The sequence below is a fragment of the Magnolia sinica genome, chromosome 2 (genome assembly GCF_029962835.1).
Source record: "Magnolia sinica isolate HGM2019 chromosome 2, MsV1, whole genome shotgun sequence".
NCBI classification, from domain to species: Eukaryota; Viridiplantae; Streptophyta; class Magnoliopsida; order Magnoliales; family Magnoliaceae; genus Magnolia; species Magnolia sinica.
Genome location: NC_080574.1, coordinates 127592880 through 127612602, shown reverse-complemented (window position 1 = coordinate 127612602; position 19723 = coordinate 127592880). Strand labels below are relative to the sequence as shown.

Here is a 19723-nt window from a genome sequence, read left to right as displayed (position 1 = left end):
CAAGTATTTAGGAGCATTTATTGAAATGATCATCACATACACTCTAATTTCAAAATTTGAGTGTAGGTGGTCCAATTTGGAGAAAATTCAAAATTTTCCCAATTTCTCCCAAAGTGCTTGCAATGTTGCACTCCAAACATGAAATCAAGCATGTATGAGGGTTGATCTCCTAATTTGTTAAGTCCTTGTCAAATTTTGGGAAATAAAAAATCATTTTTTTTCCTTCAACCAGCTGTCAAATTACACTAATTTCGAAGTTTTTATGAGTTTTTGATGAAATGATCATCACATACGCTCTAAATGTTATGCATTCAATTTGAATATAGTTGCATTAGTTCAGTTAGACAACGCATAGCTTAAGACCCTATACAAAGGAAACTTATTATGCGCACTTCTTTTTTGAGATGTTATGATTTAAAAAATGTGTATTAAGGCCCTTTTTTAACAATCCCTGAAGTTTCATTGAAAAATTCAACCATTTTCCCAATGTTTCCCCATGATTCCCAAAAAGTGCGATAAATTACCCGATACATGCAATATATCCTGTGCGATAACCGATACGTATCTATATCCCATGGATGTGATATGTAACACGAAACTGATATTTCGAACACTGCTGCTCGATTCCAAGGAGTGGTTGTGTCAATCATATTGGACAATTAAAGTGCTTTTGTGGCCGAAAGAAATTATATTTTACCTTACTAGCACATGAATGTATTGATTCTAAATTTAAAGAATGCATAGCAAGAGTGGTGTGCATGCTTGATATTGAGAAGTCCTATGACCACGTCGAGTGAGGCTTCCTCAATTTTATGTTGGATCGCTTTGGTTGCAGTTGGAAATGGAGATTTTGGAGTAAGGAATGTGTGTGTTCAGCCTCTTTTTCCGTTATGGTAAACGGCTCCCCTAAACGTTTCTTCAAGGCTTCTAGAGGATTACATCAGGGTGATCCCCTATCTCCCTTTTTGTTCGTGGTGGTTGTCGAGGCTATGAGCAAGATGCTTTCTAAAGGTCAGGAAGTGGGCATAATTCAGGGATTCAACGTGGCAGTTCCAAGTCCTTTGATAATTCATTTTCAATTTGAGGACAATACAATCCTTTGTTTTTTGTTTTTTTTTTTGCGAGGCGAACGAAGGTACAGTTGATAACTTGTGCAAAATCATCACTTACTTCGAAGCTGTGTCGAGCAGGTGAATTCTTCAAAGTCTGAAATGCTTGGAGTGTGAATGTCGGAAGAGGTGTGTGCGGGGTGGGATCATTTCCAACCTCTTATCTTGGTCTCCCGCTTTGCATAGTTAAGCTAGCAAGGCGTCTTTGGGACCTAGTCGTAGAATGAATTGAACCCCCAACACCCCCACCCCCCCAGAACATGCCTTTATACTACATGTCACTCTTTAGATGCCCCAAATTGGTGTTGGTTGAACTCGAAAAGCTTAGACATGATTTTCTTTGGAGAGGTAAGGAGGGGGGAATTTTCTGATATTTTGAGGTGGGAGGAAGTGTGGAAGCCTCTATTAGAAGGGGGGGTTGGTTTGCGAGTGTTGGACTATATGAATCAATCTTTGTTGGGTAAGTAGTTGTGGAGGTTTGCCTCGAAACCTAATAGTTGGTGGATTGAGGTGTGGGCATGGAAGTATGGTACCAGCCAACGAGGGTGGTCGATCAAAGACTCGTGGTATAAAGCTTCCGGCATTTGGAAAGTGATTCTATCAATGGCTCCAAAGTTCAAAGAAGGTAGGCAATGGGTGACGGATCTCATATCCACTTTTGGGAGGATGTTTGACTTGGTGATTGTTTGCTTAAAGAAGCTTTTACGAGCTTCGCCTGTTAAGCCTTGCATAAAAATATCCCAGCTGTGAGTTCTCTTTCCCAATCTAGAGAAGGGTTTGGACACCACCCTGTACAAGGGGGCTTTCGGATGAGAAAGTGGAGGTGCTTATCAACCTTTTAGAGGGATTGAAAAGTGTCTCGATTACTTAGTCATCAAAAGATTCATTAGTTTGGAAAGGTAAGAGCTTGGGAAGATTCTCAGTTCAGTCTTTTCCTGGGCCTAGAGGTATGCAATGTTAGTGCATTGATTTATGCACCTATTTGTCAATCACGTGACTCCGTGTGTCGGTGATTCGGTTGATCCCTTGTAAGTTGAAGACCGAAGACTCAAGAAGACAAGAAGCATCAAGGAGTGAAGAATATGTAAATTAAGATGCCTTGGTGACCGTAACCTTAAACCCAATACAACATAGCATCTAGATGATCATGCCTTAATAGGTAAACATTTGATTAATCATTTCATAGCATTAAGAGCCAAATTGGAACATAATAAGTTAGGTTAAAAGACGTGCAAAGCTGTTGTAAAAGACAAAAGCCCAAAACAATAGTTTTTTAATGGAGTTTGATCCCATCGACAGACTGTCGATGTGTCTCGAGCAGAGCTTCGATCGATCGAAGGTGGCCAAAAACATCTAGCAGTAACTGTCTAAAATGCTAGTGTTTATCGATCTCATCAAAGGGTCGCTCGATCAATCGAATGTGCCGTTTTTTGCCCCCTTTTTTTTACCGTTGGAACTTGTCTCATTTATAAAGGGCATACAACATTTGGGCATTTGTATGGGTTTTTGGTGCAATAGAAACCTAGGTGATTCCCCGCTCATATCCCCTAAACTTTTAAACCAATGAGATATAAGTCATCTTTTTTACCTTTACCACTCTAATGAAAATTCCAATCTCCATGATGAAGATGATCTTGATCTCCACCATTTTTCTAGAGATTAGACACTAAGCCTACAGGTATGTCCTTGTCTAAATCCTCTAGAAGACCCGTCTAGGTAAAACCCCTTTGGAAATCAACTATACATTAGTTGTAGGAGATTCCACCATCCTCCCACCACCTTAGTCACCTCATCAGGGCATCATATACAAGGTGGTTGATCGTAAGGGCTGAAGAATCTGCATCAACGATCAGGGGAGCATTTGAGTAGATGATTGAAGCACTGGAGAGTATCGATCAAGCATCTCAAGTAAGACATTACAAAGGGACACGATCCAACAAGTAAAGTTTCTACTCATATCAACATTGTCAATTGTACGACAGTCGTGTTATTGGTATACCCTCCTCGAGTAGATCAAAATGTCTTTAGCAAATCCTTTTTTTGTAATACGAGACTAATCATTGAAAAATCGATCCCTAATACTCTTTCTTCTTGATGTTCCTTGATCTCATATGGACCTAGATGAAGGCAAAAAACAAATATCAGCTTGATACAAAAAACAAATACGGACCTGGAAGTTTTTAATGGTAAGAGTTCAATCAACATTGTGTGGTCCACTTGAGATTTTGATCCACTTCAGTTTCAGGTTCTTACCATAAAATTATCTGTAAAATGAATTAGACGGCATGGATGATTCACATACATCATGTTTGAGGTCCACAAAGCACCAACCATTAGCGTTGGGAGTATCCAATCAGCAGTGAATACCTCGTACGCTTATGGAAACTGAGTAAACTCAATGAGGTCCATCGTGATTTATTTATGTTATCCAATCCATCCATACATTTTAAAAGATAATTTTATGCCTTGAACCAAAAAATGAGGCATATCCAATGTTCAAATGGACCACGCCACTAGAGATAGTTAAATTGAATGTCTACCGTTGAAAAATACTGGGAGGGCCACAGAAGTTTTGGATCAAGCTTATATTTGTGTTTTCCATTCATCCATGTTTGTATGATCTTATGAACAGGTTGGATGAAAAATAAACATCACTGTGGGGCCTAGAATGGTTAGTAACTCAGTACGCATACTGGAAGCATGACTTTTTACTAGATAGGCTCAGCATGATGTTGATTAAAAATCCACCCCGTTCATCCATTTTTTAGATCATTTTAGGGGATGAGACCAAAAATCAGGTGGATCCAAAACCCAATGTGGACATACGAGAATGAAAATTGGAGAGATTTTTCCACCGTTGAAACCTCCCTGGGCACCATCTTGATGTTTATATGCCATCCAAATTGTTTATAAGTTCATTTTGATTGGGATGAAGTGAAAACACAAAACTATAGCTTTATAATAAACTTTTGTGGCCAGACAAATGTTTAAACGGTGGTCACTAAATCTCCATTATTTTCCTCTCGTGTGGCTGCCCTGAGTTTTGGATCGAAATGATTTTTTTACTGACGTCCTAAAATTATCCAAAAAAATGGATGGACGGGGTGGATTTTTTTATAAACATCATGGTGGGCCCCACGTAGCATCCTAGTGGAGGAAAGAAATCAGCATCCTGATGCGAATTAGCCATCGACAGGTTGAGCAGAGCCCCACCAGGATGTATGTGTTGTATCCTCACCGTCCATATATTTTTATAGACCATTTTAGAGTATGAGACCAAAAATGAGGTATATCCCAATCTCAAGTGGATCACATTAACTTAGACCATTAAAAACTTTTTTGGGCCTCTAAAAGTTTTGGATCAAAATAATCTTTGATTTTTCCCCTCATCTAGGTCTGTATGACCTAATCAACAGACCGGATGTCCAATAAACAATATAGTGGGCCCATCTACACTATTGATGTGGTGTGGTCTATTGGAGATTTTGGATCAAGATTATATATATAATATATATTTTTATATATATATATATATATATATATATATATATATATATATATATATATATATTCATTGGGTTGCATTTGTATTATATAAACTCATTTTGGTTATTATTTAAGTGATTTCTTACGACACCGCATGCCTTTTGGCCCCCATTAAATGGAAGCTTCTAATTTAATACATTCTTTTTGCAATTTTTTCATTCCTGAATATGTAAATATGTGTATTTAGGCATGTATTGAAGTTTCATTTCTGGTTATCGGCGATATTATCGGCGATAACGATATTATATCTTTATCTCCAGCCAGCGAAACTTGTAGCGATACCGACAACTCGAACACTGGATCCAATAAGTAAAGTTATTAGTTTTAGAGTCTATACACTCTTTCCTTGGGTAGGATTGAGTGTAAGAGTTTATGACCCAAACTCGAATAGGTTCTTGTATAGGACCTAGGCTCTTGTTTAGAGCTGAATACACCGGACACGGGTGTGTACGTGTTAGTCTCCGTAGGGAGTCTCCGGTGGAAGCAAAACGTAGGGCCTTAGATTAGTGGTTGTTAGCCGATAGAAAACCAACTAAAGTCTCTTGTGGGAACCACCTACACAGGTGGAAACGTGTTCGTCCGACACGAGTGTACGTGTAAATGTTATGAGTGAACCTATTGAAAACTCCTAAGATAGTGAATACCAGTATACTCAAGGAGAGTGCGTCTGTTAGGAGTGGAGTAGGGAAACCGAACCACTATACATATTTGTGTTTGTTATTGTCAATTAACACAATTCTATTCATGCTTATGTGATTTTTTAGTTACACTATATGAATGCTCGAATTAGATTGTATGATAGGCACTTAACTTGTAAGAACACACAAGGTTACTATCTCTTATAGACTAGTTGCTTAATTGTTATACCTTTTGTAGTCTATGAGTTTGGACCCACTTTGACTTGGAAACCTTAGTGTTAATTTGCATTATTAGTTTTAATAGGTAAATTGTATGAAAACTCCTAAAATAGTGAATACCGATACACTCGAGGAAAGTGCATTCACTGGGAGTGGAATAGGGAAACCGAACTACTATACATGCTTGTGTTTGTTATTGTCAATTGACACAATTCTATTCAAGCTTATGTGGTTGTTTAGTTACACTATATGAATGCTTGAATTAGCTTGTATGATAGGCACTTAAGCGCACACAAGGTCACTGTCTCTTATAGACAAGTTGTTTAATTGTTATACCTTTTGTAGTCTGAGTTTGGACCCACTTTGACTTGGAAACCTTTGTGTTAATTTGCCTTATTAGTTTTAATTGTTAAATTGTATCAACCAGGCAAAGAATTTTAAAGTTTTAAAGTGGTCCTATCCACATCCCCCCCATGCCGTGATATACATTCCACGCAATTTCATGCAACTATTCTAAAGGTGGTAGCTTTTGCTAACCGTAGATAAACTTCGGAAGAGAGGTTTGATGCTTCAGAATATTTGCTTGTTGTGCAAGAGTGATGCCGAATTGGTGGACCATCTTTTTCTCCAATGCCTCTTTACAAGGAAGGTATGGGAATTCTTTCTTAAGACCTTGAACTCTACTTCGATAATGTCGGGACCGTTTCTTCTTTTCTAGCCACCTGGCATGAAGGTGGAGCCAGGAAAGAAGAGAAGATGGTGTGGAAATTGGCGGTGATGGCTTGTCTTTGGGCTATATGGGGAGAAAGGAATAGGTGGTGTTTTAAGAATAGATTGGAGCTGAAGGAGTGGGTAATTGGTAAGGCAGTTTCTTGGATCATCGAATGGGCATCCACGTACAAGGATTTGGATGCTTATGTCCTAATTGCCCTATCGGGACTCTTGGTATTCTTTCCCGCCCCTTCTTGGGGTGGTCTCTTAATAAAATCTTCATCTTCCAAAAAACAAAAGGGTAAACAATCATATAAGCAAGGGTTGAAGTTATGAGTGGTTTACCCAGAAACACTTGCTTGCTTGCTGTGATTCATCTCCTAAGAGATAATTATCTGCTCTACCAACAAGATAATTTCCTTTTCAGCCTTTCGATAGTTGCAGCCCACAAGTGAAAGGAGGCTTTACCACACATAAACGCAAACTAAGATACCATGATGGTAACTTCCCAGCCCTACAACCAAAGCTCCTCCCCAACCAAATAGCATTCTCTTCCAACAATCGAATTCCCAACATCCCGCTCTTTTGAATATTAATTTTGAGGCATAAATTGCTTCAAAGCATCGGATCACTCTTCTCAGATTATCCACATATTAAACAGATGCTCAGGCTTCCCAATGGCACAACGCAACAATAAGACAGGTTGTCATTTGGTGGTTGATTGTCAATTCTTTGGTTAGGCAGGTTTCTTCATTTGGTGGTTGATTGTCAATTCTTTGGTGAGGCAGGTTCCTCCTCAAGCGGACCCAGATTTCCTGTGGAAGCCTTTCGCAGGTTCATGCACTGGGAAGCTAGGTGGGGCCCATTGTGATGTTTGTGAGAAATCCACCCTGTCCTCCGTTTTGCAAGATTCCTTTAGGACGTGACAAAAAATGAGCTAAATCCAAGACTCAAGTGAGCCACATAAAATGAAAAACTATGAAAAGAAATGCCTATTGTTGAACTTGAAACCTTCTTGGGCTCCACTTAATGTTTACATGCCATCCAAACCATTTATAAGGTCATTTCCACTGGGATGAATTGATATAAAACTTTTGTGGCCATATAAATGTTTCAACAGTGGCCCATTATTTCCTCTCCTATGGCCCACTGGAGTCTTGGATCTGTTTCACGTTTTGTTGCATGTCCTAAAATGAGCTCACAAAACGGATGGATGGGGTGGAGTTCTCACAAATATCATGGTTGCTCCACCTACCTTCCTAGTGCACAAGCTTCCCTGGCATTACAAAATAATAGTGCCATCTGCAAATTGTAGGTGAGACACCTAGAAGCGTAGATTTTCAACCAAGAAACATTTATGAGTCCCTCCACGCTATACTTTACTAAAATCCTATTAACGCCTCCATTACCATCCCCCCCAGAGAAAATCAGATTGGGGATCAACCTGACGCAACCCTCTGGAGCTCCATAAAAAACATTTTGCGAAGTTGTTGGTCAAGACCAAGAATGAAGTGGATCCCATACACTTCTGCATCCACTTTCTCCATCTAACTGTGAAGCCTAATATTGTAAGCATGTAATTGAAAACATCCCCATCCACATGGTCATACACCTTTTCCAGGCCAAGTTTGCAGATGACTACCAGCCTTCCATTCCATACCTCAATTCATGAGCTATGAAAGCCCCATCTAAAATCAGTCTCCCATGAACAAATACCTCTTGGGACAAAGGTATCACTCCACCCCACACTTCTCTCAGTCTATTAGACAAACTCTTGTTAAGATCTTGTACGGACTCCCAACTAGACTTATCAGTCTATGTCCTTGAGAGGATCAACACCTTTCTTTTTAGGACAAGAAAATAAAGGATGCCCCCACTATTTATATTTACTGGGTATCTTAGATAAAAATAGTTTTCTTTTAAGAAATATTCATATATTTCATACATTTCAATTGAACAAGCATATGCACATCATTGATCTCAAACTATCACATATAATTCTCACCAGATTAGCATTGGGAATATTAGACATGGGCGGCTGTGTTTCTCAAACATTATCTACCATCAAGTACCTCAAGATTTATGCATCCCACCAAACATTGATATCGTGTACTATAATGTCAAGCTAATATGTTATAGTTTTACAAAGAGAAATCGAAAGGGGAATAATATGAAATTATGAATTAATGCCCTCCTTATAAATTGCAAGTTCTAAAGACCTTATACCTGCTGCAGATTTCATTACTAAAGTTGAATATCCCTGCTATATCCATGGGATATGGTCTATCACCAGAATAGGTATTGCATACATAACCTGTACCTGCTAACAGAAGAAGGGGGGGAAAAGAATAAAAAGGATGCTGAAACTGTTACCAAGAAACAGAATGTAAATGACAACTACATACAATCACTACAGGAAAAAAGACAAGAACAAATAGCCATATTGATGAGCATTTGTAGGTGACAGGATGCAGATCATCAAACCAAATGAAAGAAGATTCGACTCACCCAGTTCACTTCACTCGTCAAATCTTATTAACCATAGATAAAAATTACTAAATTGCATTTTAAACATCTTCAATGTCAGAAATTAGCAGTGTTAGTCAATCCTGAGAGGGTCTATGGCTTCCTTAGCAGTGTTAGTCAATTCTGAGAGTTCTGAAAAGGTACGCCTGCCTAATCTTAACTGAGACAAGATAGCACTTCCACCCTTTTGCTTTTTAACAAAAATCTTATCAAAAGGCTTTAAAGCCTAGATGGCGAATCGAAGGATAGAGTTGAAATAAAGGCATGGTCCCAAGAATGTGATCATTCAAGAAACTTATACAGTAGACATACCCTTAGAATGTTCAATACGACGCAATTTGACAAGATCACAAGGAAGAAGCACCATGCCATTTAGAAACAGTATGTAATGTAATATTTAAGTTACTTGGACCTAGAAAAGGTTTCAAGTGATTTCATTGCTGGCAATACTCAATCAAATATTCGATTTTTCCAGATTTTAGTTTCCTTAGAAGTTATGCTTCGATATATATATATATATATATATATATATATATATATATAAAGTTATGCCTACAGCTGTCAAATTATTTACAGTTTTGTGCAACCGAAGATCCTCTAAATAAAGAAGTATGGCATAGGGGTATCTTTATTTTTTTTTAGCACACACTCACACCCCACACACATTCACACCACGGTGGGATTTCACCACAATGGGTGCTCGAACCCATGACCTCATGTTGAAACTCCTGTGAGTCTATCACCAAGGCATGAGTAAGGACCCATGGCATAGGGTTATCTCATAGAGAAGGAAGCCACTGTTTTTTTGTTTTTTGTTTTTTGAAACAATAGGACACTATATAGAGCCCTTCCCAGTGCCCAACAACACTTCCCATTGTGTAAGTCCTACTTCATTGATTCATTCCATTATATTTTGTATGCTATGACATTTCCTTTTTCTTTTCTCTTCAAGAGAATAAAAACTTATGACAAAAATAAGAGGTAATATGAGAATAGATACTAAATTAACAGCATGTTGTCAAGCACTTGTATGCTCAAGCTCCTGCTTCCAAGATGTTTATGCTTGCTAACATTTTAAAAAAGGCATTTCCCCCATTCCCGCACGAAAACTATTACTTAGCTTCACACTTCACATAACTATAGCTCAGGTTGGCCCTATCAATATTGTTTCACCAATCATTCTTATCTAAGGCCCTATCCTCACTAAGTTTACAAGCCTTCATATTCATTCTACAATTATACAAAATCGGTTACGTGCCAAAGGTGGACCACACCATGATGATCAACTGGAATGAAAATCAGATCAATCCACTCTTTTGGCTGGCACACATGTACACTAAGTATTCCATGGGCTGCCCATTCATCCTTGTTAGAGGCTCTGTAACCCTAATCAAATTCAGGCCATGTCCACCTTTTGTAGCATTTGGAACCAAAAACCTGGTTTTAAGTTTTTAACCTAAATATTGTAGTTGAGGATTTTCTTTTAACTTGAACTTTTCAGCAACTTGCTTACAGGCCGGCCATAACGTTATTTGAAATCCAACCCGTTCAAAAGTTAAAAATGACACGAAAGAAGGGAAAACACGAATTTTAGGCCCCCAATATTTTTCAACGGTAGACATCAATCTCAGGTTTCTTATGGGTGGTCCATTTGAACATTGGAATGCCTCAAATTTTTTTATATAAAGGCCTAAAATTATATAATAACGGATGGACAGAGTGGATAAAATAAATAAATCATGGTGGGCTTCACAGAGCCCTGCGTAACCCTAATCAAATTCAGGCCATGTCCACCTTTTGTAGCATTTGGAACCAAAAACCTGGTTTTAAGTTTTTAACCTAAATATTGTAGTTGAGGATTTTCTTTTAACTTGAACTTTTCAGCAACTTGCTTACATTAGATGAATGATCTCCAGGGATTCAAATTCTTTTTATGTAAGGATTCCTTGGAGAATGGTTCACATGGGTTGGGTTCAACCGAACCAACCAACCCAGCCCACATGGAAGTTGAGTATGTGCTGCTCCTAGATTCAATGTGTTCATTTCTAATTCTATCCTTCCTCATCTTGCCACCCATTCATCTCCACGTCGTCATTTCAGCTACACATCATTTTTACTTGTAGTGCCTTGATTGCCCAACATTCTGTCCTGTAAAGCATGGCTGGTCTTATAGCTATTATATAAAATCTCTCCTTCAGTTGTAGAAGTTTCAGAACATGATTGTTCTTATAATAAATGCCCAATCTTTGTCATACCCATGTCCTAAGGATTTGGATTTTAAGGATCCAGGGTAACTGATACTTGCCATGCTAGACACCAGTACCTGCACTTTGCTAGACACCAGTACCTGCACTTTGGTAACGTAGCTTTTCACCAATAAATAAATAAATGATGTTGAAATACTGTGGACGGTTCACCCACCAAAATTCTTCTGTATGAGAAAATCATAATCCTTCAATTGGCAGCAAGAAAATAGATCATTAGGGGGAAAAAAAACATATGGCAGTTATCCACAGAAACATTGTGCCAATACTACCCCTCTCTTGCAAGATTTGAAACTTACATATGCAACAAACTAGGCATTCCAGTTCAAGCACAGACCATGAATACAGCAGTACAGCACACTCAAGTTTCATAGGGACTGCCTGGATAAATGCAGGACAATATAATATATGAAGAAAAAGTTTATTAGGAGTTCATACAGACATATAGTCTTCAAAGATTTTGATCAGGGAGAAGAAGCTAAGGATGGAATAGATGCATCATGCTATTGTATCTTCTTGTGAAGAAATCTCATATGATGGAGGCGGAGCATTAGGAAGGGGAATATTGTTTCAAGACCCAAGTCCAGAACCCAGATATGGAGCAATTGCATATCGAAATTGAGGTTGCATGGATCTGATAAATATTAAAAGTTCTTCAATAAGCTTTTAGTTCAGCAATCATCCATGTTGAGAATGAAGTACATTTAATCTCAACTTCAATCTTTAAGTACCACAGGTGATAGAAAAAAGTAGAAATTGATTATCATTTTATAAGAGAAAACCCAAAGCAGGTCATATGAAGATTTACCTATGTTCTGTCCAAGGAGGAGGTGACAAAAATCTCATCCAAGGAATCCAAGGGGACAAGATACCTATCTCTCAATCAAGCTTTCAGCTCCGATATTAGATCATATGAACACAATGTCAACTGTTTTAGAAACCAAGTGTATACTTATGGCTTTGATTGCTTGCATCATTAGGATGGCCAAGGGTATTTGTGAAAATCTTCAATATCCATTATTTATATATTTCAATAAAAGAATGAAGCATAAATTGATTTTACAACCTCTCACACTTACAAGATTAATTAACAATTACCTAAAGATGTCAAACAGCACAAAGTGAACTGGGGGACACTCATTTTCTTTTAATTCAATGAATTCATTATCCAATTTTCTTTTTCGTTCTGAAGAAATATATACAACAAAAAAAAAAAGTAAAAAGATATACCTCCCAAGCGTTCTGCCACAGCACCAGTAAGAATACCTCCAACCATATCCACCACAAGAACATCTGAGTATGAACTAACATTAGCAATAGAGAGCAGAAGAGAGAGTGTGTCCACTCGCAGGAACCTGAGAACCATGGAGAAACAACTTGCAATCAACAATTAGGAAGAATAAAGACAAAAATAAAGTGACTGTGATTTGGAGACCAGATTGAGTTGTGCATGTTAGTGCACTATCTGGATACATATTTTCAACAATAAAAAGGTTGTATATCTTGATATTTAAGAAAAGTAGCTCCACATTTTTTAAAAGAGCATATATAGTTCTTAAGAACAATAGCTAAAATGAATATCTATATAGAATTAAGGCGGTTGACCATGTAAAGATTTTTACATTCTAGAAGATGTATATGTTACAATCGAGGTACAGGTTCAAAATTGGTGTATCACCAACATAGGGTTGCTCAGATCGGAACCCTATTGAGCTATAAAAAAACATGTTTGGGTGACAAGTGCTATTGTGGCTCCAAGAATCACAAGTAATATAACTACCTCATGATCCAGCCTAACACCTTTCTAGATACAGAAGAATAGTCTGCAGCCTTTTTATCATCCACGGAACAAGAGAAAGCGAGTTGCAACTATAGCTTGCTGTCTGAGTCACACAAGTTGATGGAAATATTCTCAACAAAAGAGGGAATAAATACAAACAATGCAAGTCCTTTTTTTTTGGTACTATGACAAGGGCAAGGCAGAAACTGCATAGAGCAAAGAAAAAAAAAATAACAACCTCCATTACGAAGAAACATCAGGACCACTCCTCCATTCTATTCAGATGTACTCAAAACATTCACAACATAAGAGGGACTGATTACAAACAATGCAAGTCCATTACTTTTTTCTTTGTTTTCCTTTTTTTCTTTTTTCCTATTTCTTTTTTTTCTTTTTTCTTTTTTTTCTTTTTTTTCTTTTGAACTACACGAGGACAAGACAGAAACCACAGAACAAAACAAAACAAAACAAAAAAAAAAAAGGAACAAGAAAAAAAAAAAGGAAAAAGAAAAAGAAGAACAGCCTCCATTTAAGAGGAAACATCAAGACCCCTCCTGCTCCATTCCATTTAGATGTACTCGAAATATTCACAACATAATAGGGAATGAATACAAACAACACAACTACATTACTTTAAAAAAAAAATTTAAAAATTAAATTAAAATAAAAATAAAAACTGTCCAAGGGCTAGGTAGAACCACAGAACATTATTAAAATAATATATACATATATAAAGAACAGCCTCCATTAAGAGGAAACGTCAGGGCCCCTCCTGCTCCATTCTCATCAAATGTCGTTGAACGAGCAGCCCGTAAAATCAGGCCTAGAAAAAGCCCATTCTGAGATCATGCAAAATATGACATGCTTGATAGAGACTACATGCTTATGTTTGCTGTATTGCTGTATCACCAACACAAGGTTGCTTAGACCAACATCCTAACAACATCTCAAAAACATGTTCGAGGGATGAGTGCTACTAAGGCACCAAGAGTCACTGAGTATCATACCTACATTGTGATCCATCCTAACACCTTTCTAGATATATTGGAGCAGTCTGTTGCATCTGTATCATCCACATAACAAGAAAAGGTGGAGTTGCACTATAACTTGCCATCCAAGCCCATCCCTCCCGTCCTCCCTCCCTCTGTTGCATCTGTATCATCTGCATAACAAGAAAAGGTGGAGTTGCACTATAACTTGCTGTCTTAACTCTTAAGTCCCTCCCTCTGTTGCATCTGTATCATCCACATAACAAGAAAAGGAGGAGTTGCACTATAACTTGCTGTAATGCTGTCCCTCCCTCTGTTGCATCTGTATCATCCGCATAACAAGAAAGGGTGGAGGTGCACCATAACTTGCTGTCCCTCCCTCCCTAAGAACGCCAAAGGAAAAATGAGAACAGGCAAGGCCTACTACAACCCAAAGAAAGAAAATAAAAAACACACCGAAGGAGAGAGAACATGCGAGGCCTACTACAACCCAAAAGAAGAAGATACAAGGATCAAAGATCAAGAGACAAGACGACCACTCTGCCACCTCCCTTTTGATGTAGGAGACAACCCGAGAGAGAGGAGAGGAAGGGTTCTGGCAACAGTGGTAATTCCTTTCTTTCAAGATGGTCGAAATAGTAACGTAACAACTAAGCACCAGATAGCTTTGAAATCCTTCCCAACACCTCCCCCGCGGTAGGTAAATAGGAGATCGTCAGAGGAATAACACATGACCCAAGAGGTGTGGAAGAAAGCAAAGATGCAGGACCAAACTCCATTGGGGAAAGGGCAATGGATGAAGAGGTGGTTGATCGATTCCACGTTTTCCATGCAAAGCAGGCAGATGTTGGGAAGAAACATCCCTCTTCACTGCAGGTTGTCAACAATGAGAACTATCCTCCTAGCGAGGAGCTAAATGAAAGCAATCATTTTCAGAGGAGCTCCGTGGGACCAAATGAAGGAAAACAACACAAGCTTCCTGAAGGGGAGCTGTTGAGCAGCAAGAAGAGCAAGCTGCCCATAAACCTGCCCAAACTATTAAAGGACCACAACAACGAGTCTTCAACTACCAGGAAAGGGCAGATGCCTCTCAAGAGCTCTAAAAGATGAATGAAATCTTCAAATTCTGAGTCGAAAAGGTTTTTCCTACAAGAGGGAGACCAGATCCCAGACCCAACATCAAAGAAGCAACTAGCAATAGAAACAGACCAATCCAAGAAAAAGCGAGCCAGACTGGTGAAGAAAGACTGGAGAGGACTATCTGAAATCTAGCAATACACTCATAAGTGGATGCAGGACCCCTTGACAAGAGAGAGGGAGAAACCTTCTTGCATTTGAGAGCCTCCAAATGTTAGAGGCTGTATAAAGAGAGGAAGGGTTCAAATGCCACCCTCCATACGTCCTGTATTTACTGGAAATCTCTGTCCCCATCTCCCGCTCATTAGATGAGCTGGTGGAGACAGTGTAGTGTGTGTGAGTGATCTAGGGTACAATCTTTGTAGTGTTACCTTTCCAAAAAAAAAAAGGCTCTCTCCACCACTTGCCTACTTCCGAGCCAAAATGCCACGCCCATTTACCAAGAAAGCCCGAGTTCATCAAGGCAAGGTCCTGGATGCCCGCACCACCATCCGAGATCAGCTTGTAAACCTCTGACCAGTTTAGGAAATGGAACTTGCGGCTATCAGAACTCCCCCTCCACAAGAAGTCTCTTCTAAGCCGATCAAACCTGTACAAAAAAACTCCGGGCATCGAGAGAGAGAGAGAGTGTGTGTGTGTGTGTAAGCAGGAAGGTAGGAGAGGGTAACTTTGATGAGAGTCAAACACCCCCCAAGGGACAACAAACGACTTTTCCAACAAGATAGCTTCCGCTCAACTCATTTAATGACCACAGCCCACAGATGCTTGACAGACTTGCCAATGCACCAACAGGATGCCAAGATATGAGATTGGGAAGGAGCTGACCTTACATTCGAAGACAACCGCCAGATGAAAGAGACCAAGGGCAAAGAGGCTAATACCATGCATCTCACATTTAGAAAGATTAACCTTATGGCTAGAGAGTACCTCAAAACATCGCACAATTTTCCAAAAGTTTTCGACAAACAAGGGGGCTGCATTTGCCACCCTGAAACCATTAAAGAGGCCAGCAATCATTCCTTTTTTCCAACATTCTGCTAAGGACTTCAGGAGCCAATGTTTGTAGTATCGGTATCGTTAAAAGTTTCACTAGCCGAGGACACGGAAACAATATCAATATCATTGATAATGCTGCCAATATCCAAAAAAGCAGGGAAACATTAGGGAAACGTGCGGAAAACGGTGGAATTTTTCAGTGAAACTTCAGGAGATGCTAAAATACACATATTTGTGTATTTAGGAATAAAAAATTGCAAAAATAAAAATAAAAAAAATGCAAACACAATAAATTTCCATTTAATGGGGCCCAAAAAGCATGTGTTGTCGTATAAAATTGCTCCAATAGTAACCAAAATGAGTTTATATAATACAAATGCAGGTACCATACAATAACTAAGACCTAAAAGTAAATGAACACAAAAGGCATAACTATCTGGCCATCCATCCAACCATCCCATTCATACATCCATCCAACCATCCAACCATCCATCCATCCCATCCAATCATCCAAACATCCCATCCAATCCAATCATCCGAACATCCATCCATCCATTCCATCTATCCAACCAACCAACCATCCAACCATCCAATCATCCCATCCATCCAATCATCCAAACATCCATCCATCCCATCTATCCGTCCAACCATCCCATCCAATCATCCGTACCATCTACCCAACCATCTCATCCATCCATCCCATCCAATCAACCAAACATCCATCCATCCATATCATCTACCCATCCAACCATCCATCCCATCGAATCATCCAAACATCCATCCATCCCATCCAATCATCCATCCATTCATCCCATTTATCCACCCATTCATCCATCTAACCAACCATACCATCCATCCCATCCATTGGTCCAACCATCCCATCCATCCCGTCCATCCACCCATCCCATAAAATCATCCAAACAAACATCCCATCCAAACAACCCATCCCATCTACAGTTTACACTGCTTCTTTTAAGTTTTCTTTAAATTAGAAGATTTTTTATGTAAAATGATGGTGACCTTTTCTTATTAAGTGGTGTAAAACTCACTACATAAAAATAACTTAAAAGTTAATTGTTGGTTTTTTTATGCAAAATGATGTCAACCCATTCTTATTAATGATGTAAAACTCACATTTTAAAAATAACTTTTTATGTAAAATGGTGGTGAGTGGTTACCCATTATTATAAATGGCGTAAAACTCACAGTTTAATAGTAACTTAAAAGTTATGTTTTTTTAAAAAAAAGAAAAAAAGAAAAAAGGGTTTCAAGAGGGTTTTTGAAACCCTTAGTCGACGCGAGACCTTTAATCTCCAAAATCAGTCCAAATCGTCTGCTCCAATCTAAAGATCTTTAACAATGGGTGTTGAAATTGGATCCACCAATAAGACCCGATGAAAACACAATAGGTTCTCTAATTTTTCTATTTTTCTGATTTTTTTTATTTTCTATCAATTTAAGCAAAACATGGACTGGTTGTTTCAAAATTTTCAAGCATGTTGTGAAGTCGGGCAATAAAATCACGATTTTTAAAGGAAAAACCAAGAAAGGGTAGTTGACAACAGTGTTCAAAAAGGGGTTCTCTTGCAATATCTTGTCGATATCGCAAAGGGAATTTTACAAAAAAGATGTAAATAAGGATAAAGTTTTCGTCAATGTCTCTTGTATAGTTGAGCGGACATTGTCTTCTAATAGCTCAATGAATTGGGTTGACAAGTAGCGAACACATCAAATCTAGCACTATCAAATGGGCTTTATTACACTAGGAATTCCAAAGGCTCATGGCTAAATATCTTCTAAGAGATTGGATCAAAATCTAATGGTAAAGCTTCAAGTGGTACTTAAACCTATGCTCCGGCTATGGAAACTTAATTTTTTATGGCTCATCTGTCGGTAACCCAGGCCCATGTGGTATTGTTGAGTGTTTATAGCAAGGCATGAATGTTGGAATTTCTCTATCCCGTCCAATGAAGAGAAGTTATTATGGCAAAGGCCTTTGCTCTACATTGAGAACTAAGTTTTTGGAACTATTATCACTGTTCTTAAGCCTAGACTTTGTTGGGGTAAGCTATTCAAAATTTTGCAAAGCTTTTTTTTTATTTTTTTATTTTTTAGAGTTGCAAAGCTTCATTCCACAAGCATTCCTATTTAAATTCAAAACGTATATGGATTCATATCAATGGGATATATTTCATTCAATATCTCCCTTTGGCTAGCAACCTACCAATCTCTTCTCTCTAGAGGGTCCCTTCTTTTTCTTCTTCTTTTTTTCTTTTTCTTATTCTTCTTTTTTTTCCTTTTTTTTTTATTGGGGGGGAGTTCTCAAGCCCCTTGATTATGGAGAGGAATTCTTTGTAAATTATTTCCTGGGCTGCTTCTACAAGGCAGGAGCCATGGAATTTGTACTTCGTTTTCTATGAAATCCGATCTGTGGCCTCTAGGATAAACGTTTCATTGTCCATGTTCCGTAGAGACAGCTATCTTGTGGTTGAATCCTTAGCTAGGGGTATGCTAGTCATCACTCATCAGTCTTTTTGTATTGGGAATTCTTTACCTCTTCCTTAATATTTTTCTCCCATTCTTTTGACTAAATAGGCACTTCTCAAAAAGGGGGGGGCAATGCCCATTATATTGTAGCATTCAATAGATTATAACAATTCAACATTTAATGCCAAATTTCTCAAAGCAACCTGAGTTCCAAATTCTCCATTAATCAGTATGCAAAAACATAAAACTTAAATGTAGAATGAATGGCTACCCGTTGATAAGACCTAACTAATATGCAGAATTAAATCCACATATATTCATCAAATGGTTTACAAATTTCTCCACCCCCAAACTAGTATCATGATTAAGCAGCAATTAAATAAAGATTTAAAAAGAAGATGAGCAAAGATTACCCGATCCTGGCTGGGTGTTTCTTGAAGTATGCCTCGCAAATACTGCATAACAAATAAGAGAGTACAAACATTCTGTGAACTTACGAGAGAGTCCACGTATGAGAATGAAGAAAACATGGTGTACCTCTAAATTAATCAATTAATAAATGTTTTCCAACATAAATAGGAAAATCATATTCTCAAAACATAAAGATGAAGAACGGAGTTTTTTTTCTTTTTCTTTTTCCTTTTTTTTTTTTCTCTGAAGCTTGAAATAAAATACATATTAAAAGGGAGTCGAAGCAACCCAAACACAGAACAAACAAAAAACAAAAAGAAGAAAAGAAAAACACTCCTATGCAACACAACAAAACAAAACAAAACTACACGAAACAACTATACAACTCGAAGAACACGACAACCCAAACTACAACTTGAGAGGGACCAAAGCCCGAGCTGAGAACTGGCCACTGAATTAACCCAGAATTGTGGAAATGATAGAATTGTCGTGCAAAGAGAGCCCCCTGAGACCACTCCTTAAGGTCCTGATAAATCTGAGCTGAAACCTTAGAAAAAGCCAAGGAGCCCCCCGGAAGCAGCAGCTATTTTGCTCTTTCCAGATTTCCCAGAGGCACCCCATCATCACAAGGTGCTGCATAAATTTCTAAAACAAGTTTCATGATTTCAGAAGTAAAAACTTCATCAAGGGTTGAAGTTTTCATCTTCACAATATATGAAAATCTGCTAATGACTGGAGTGTAGAGCAAGACACACTATACTTGGATCAATTGAATGGAAGTCACCAAATCCTTAGTTGCATGATCCTTCTAACTAGGTGTTGCTCTTGCTTCAGGTCACGCTTCAGACCGTGCTCCTGCTCCCATTTCCTAGTTGTTTATATTTGCTAACATTTTTTTTTTAAAAAGCCA

At 38.3% G+C, this 19723-nt stretch overlaps 1 protein-coding gene across 6 annotated transcripts in view; it reads right to left on the bottom strand.

The window, feature by feature from the left end:
• Positions 1 to 19723, bottom strand: part of LOC131237593 (uncharacterized) — a 54921-nt gene that overhangs the window by 10836 nt on the left and 24362 nt on the right. For 4 of the 6 annotated variants that reach the window (XM_058235451.1, XM_058235450.1, XM_058235447.1 and 1 more), the window contains exons 6-8: positions 18816 to 18857; positions 12244 to 12368; positions 8450 to 8546 (exon numbers count right to left, since the gene is read on the bottom strand). In XM_058235451.1, the coding sequence (XP_058091434.1) occupies positions 8450 to 8546; positions 12244 to 12368; positions 18816 to 18857 (264 nt within the window). The remainder of the gene's footprint in view (positions 1 to 8449; positions 8547 to 12243; positions 12369 to 18815; positions 18858 to 19723) is intronic. The other 2 variants (XM_058235448.1, XM_058235449.1) reach the window with 2 other exon arrangements.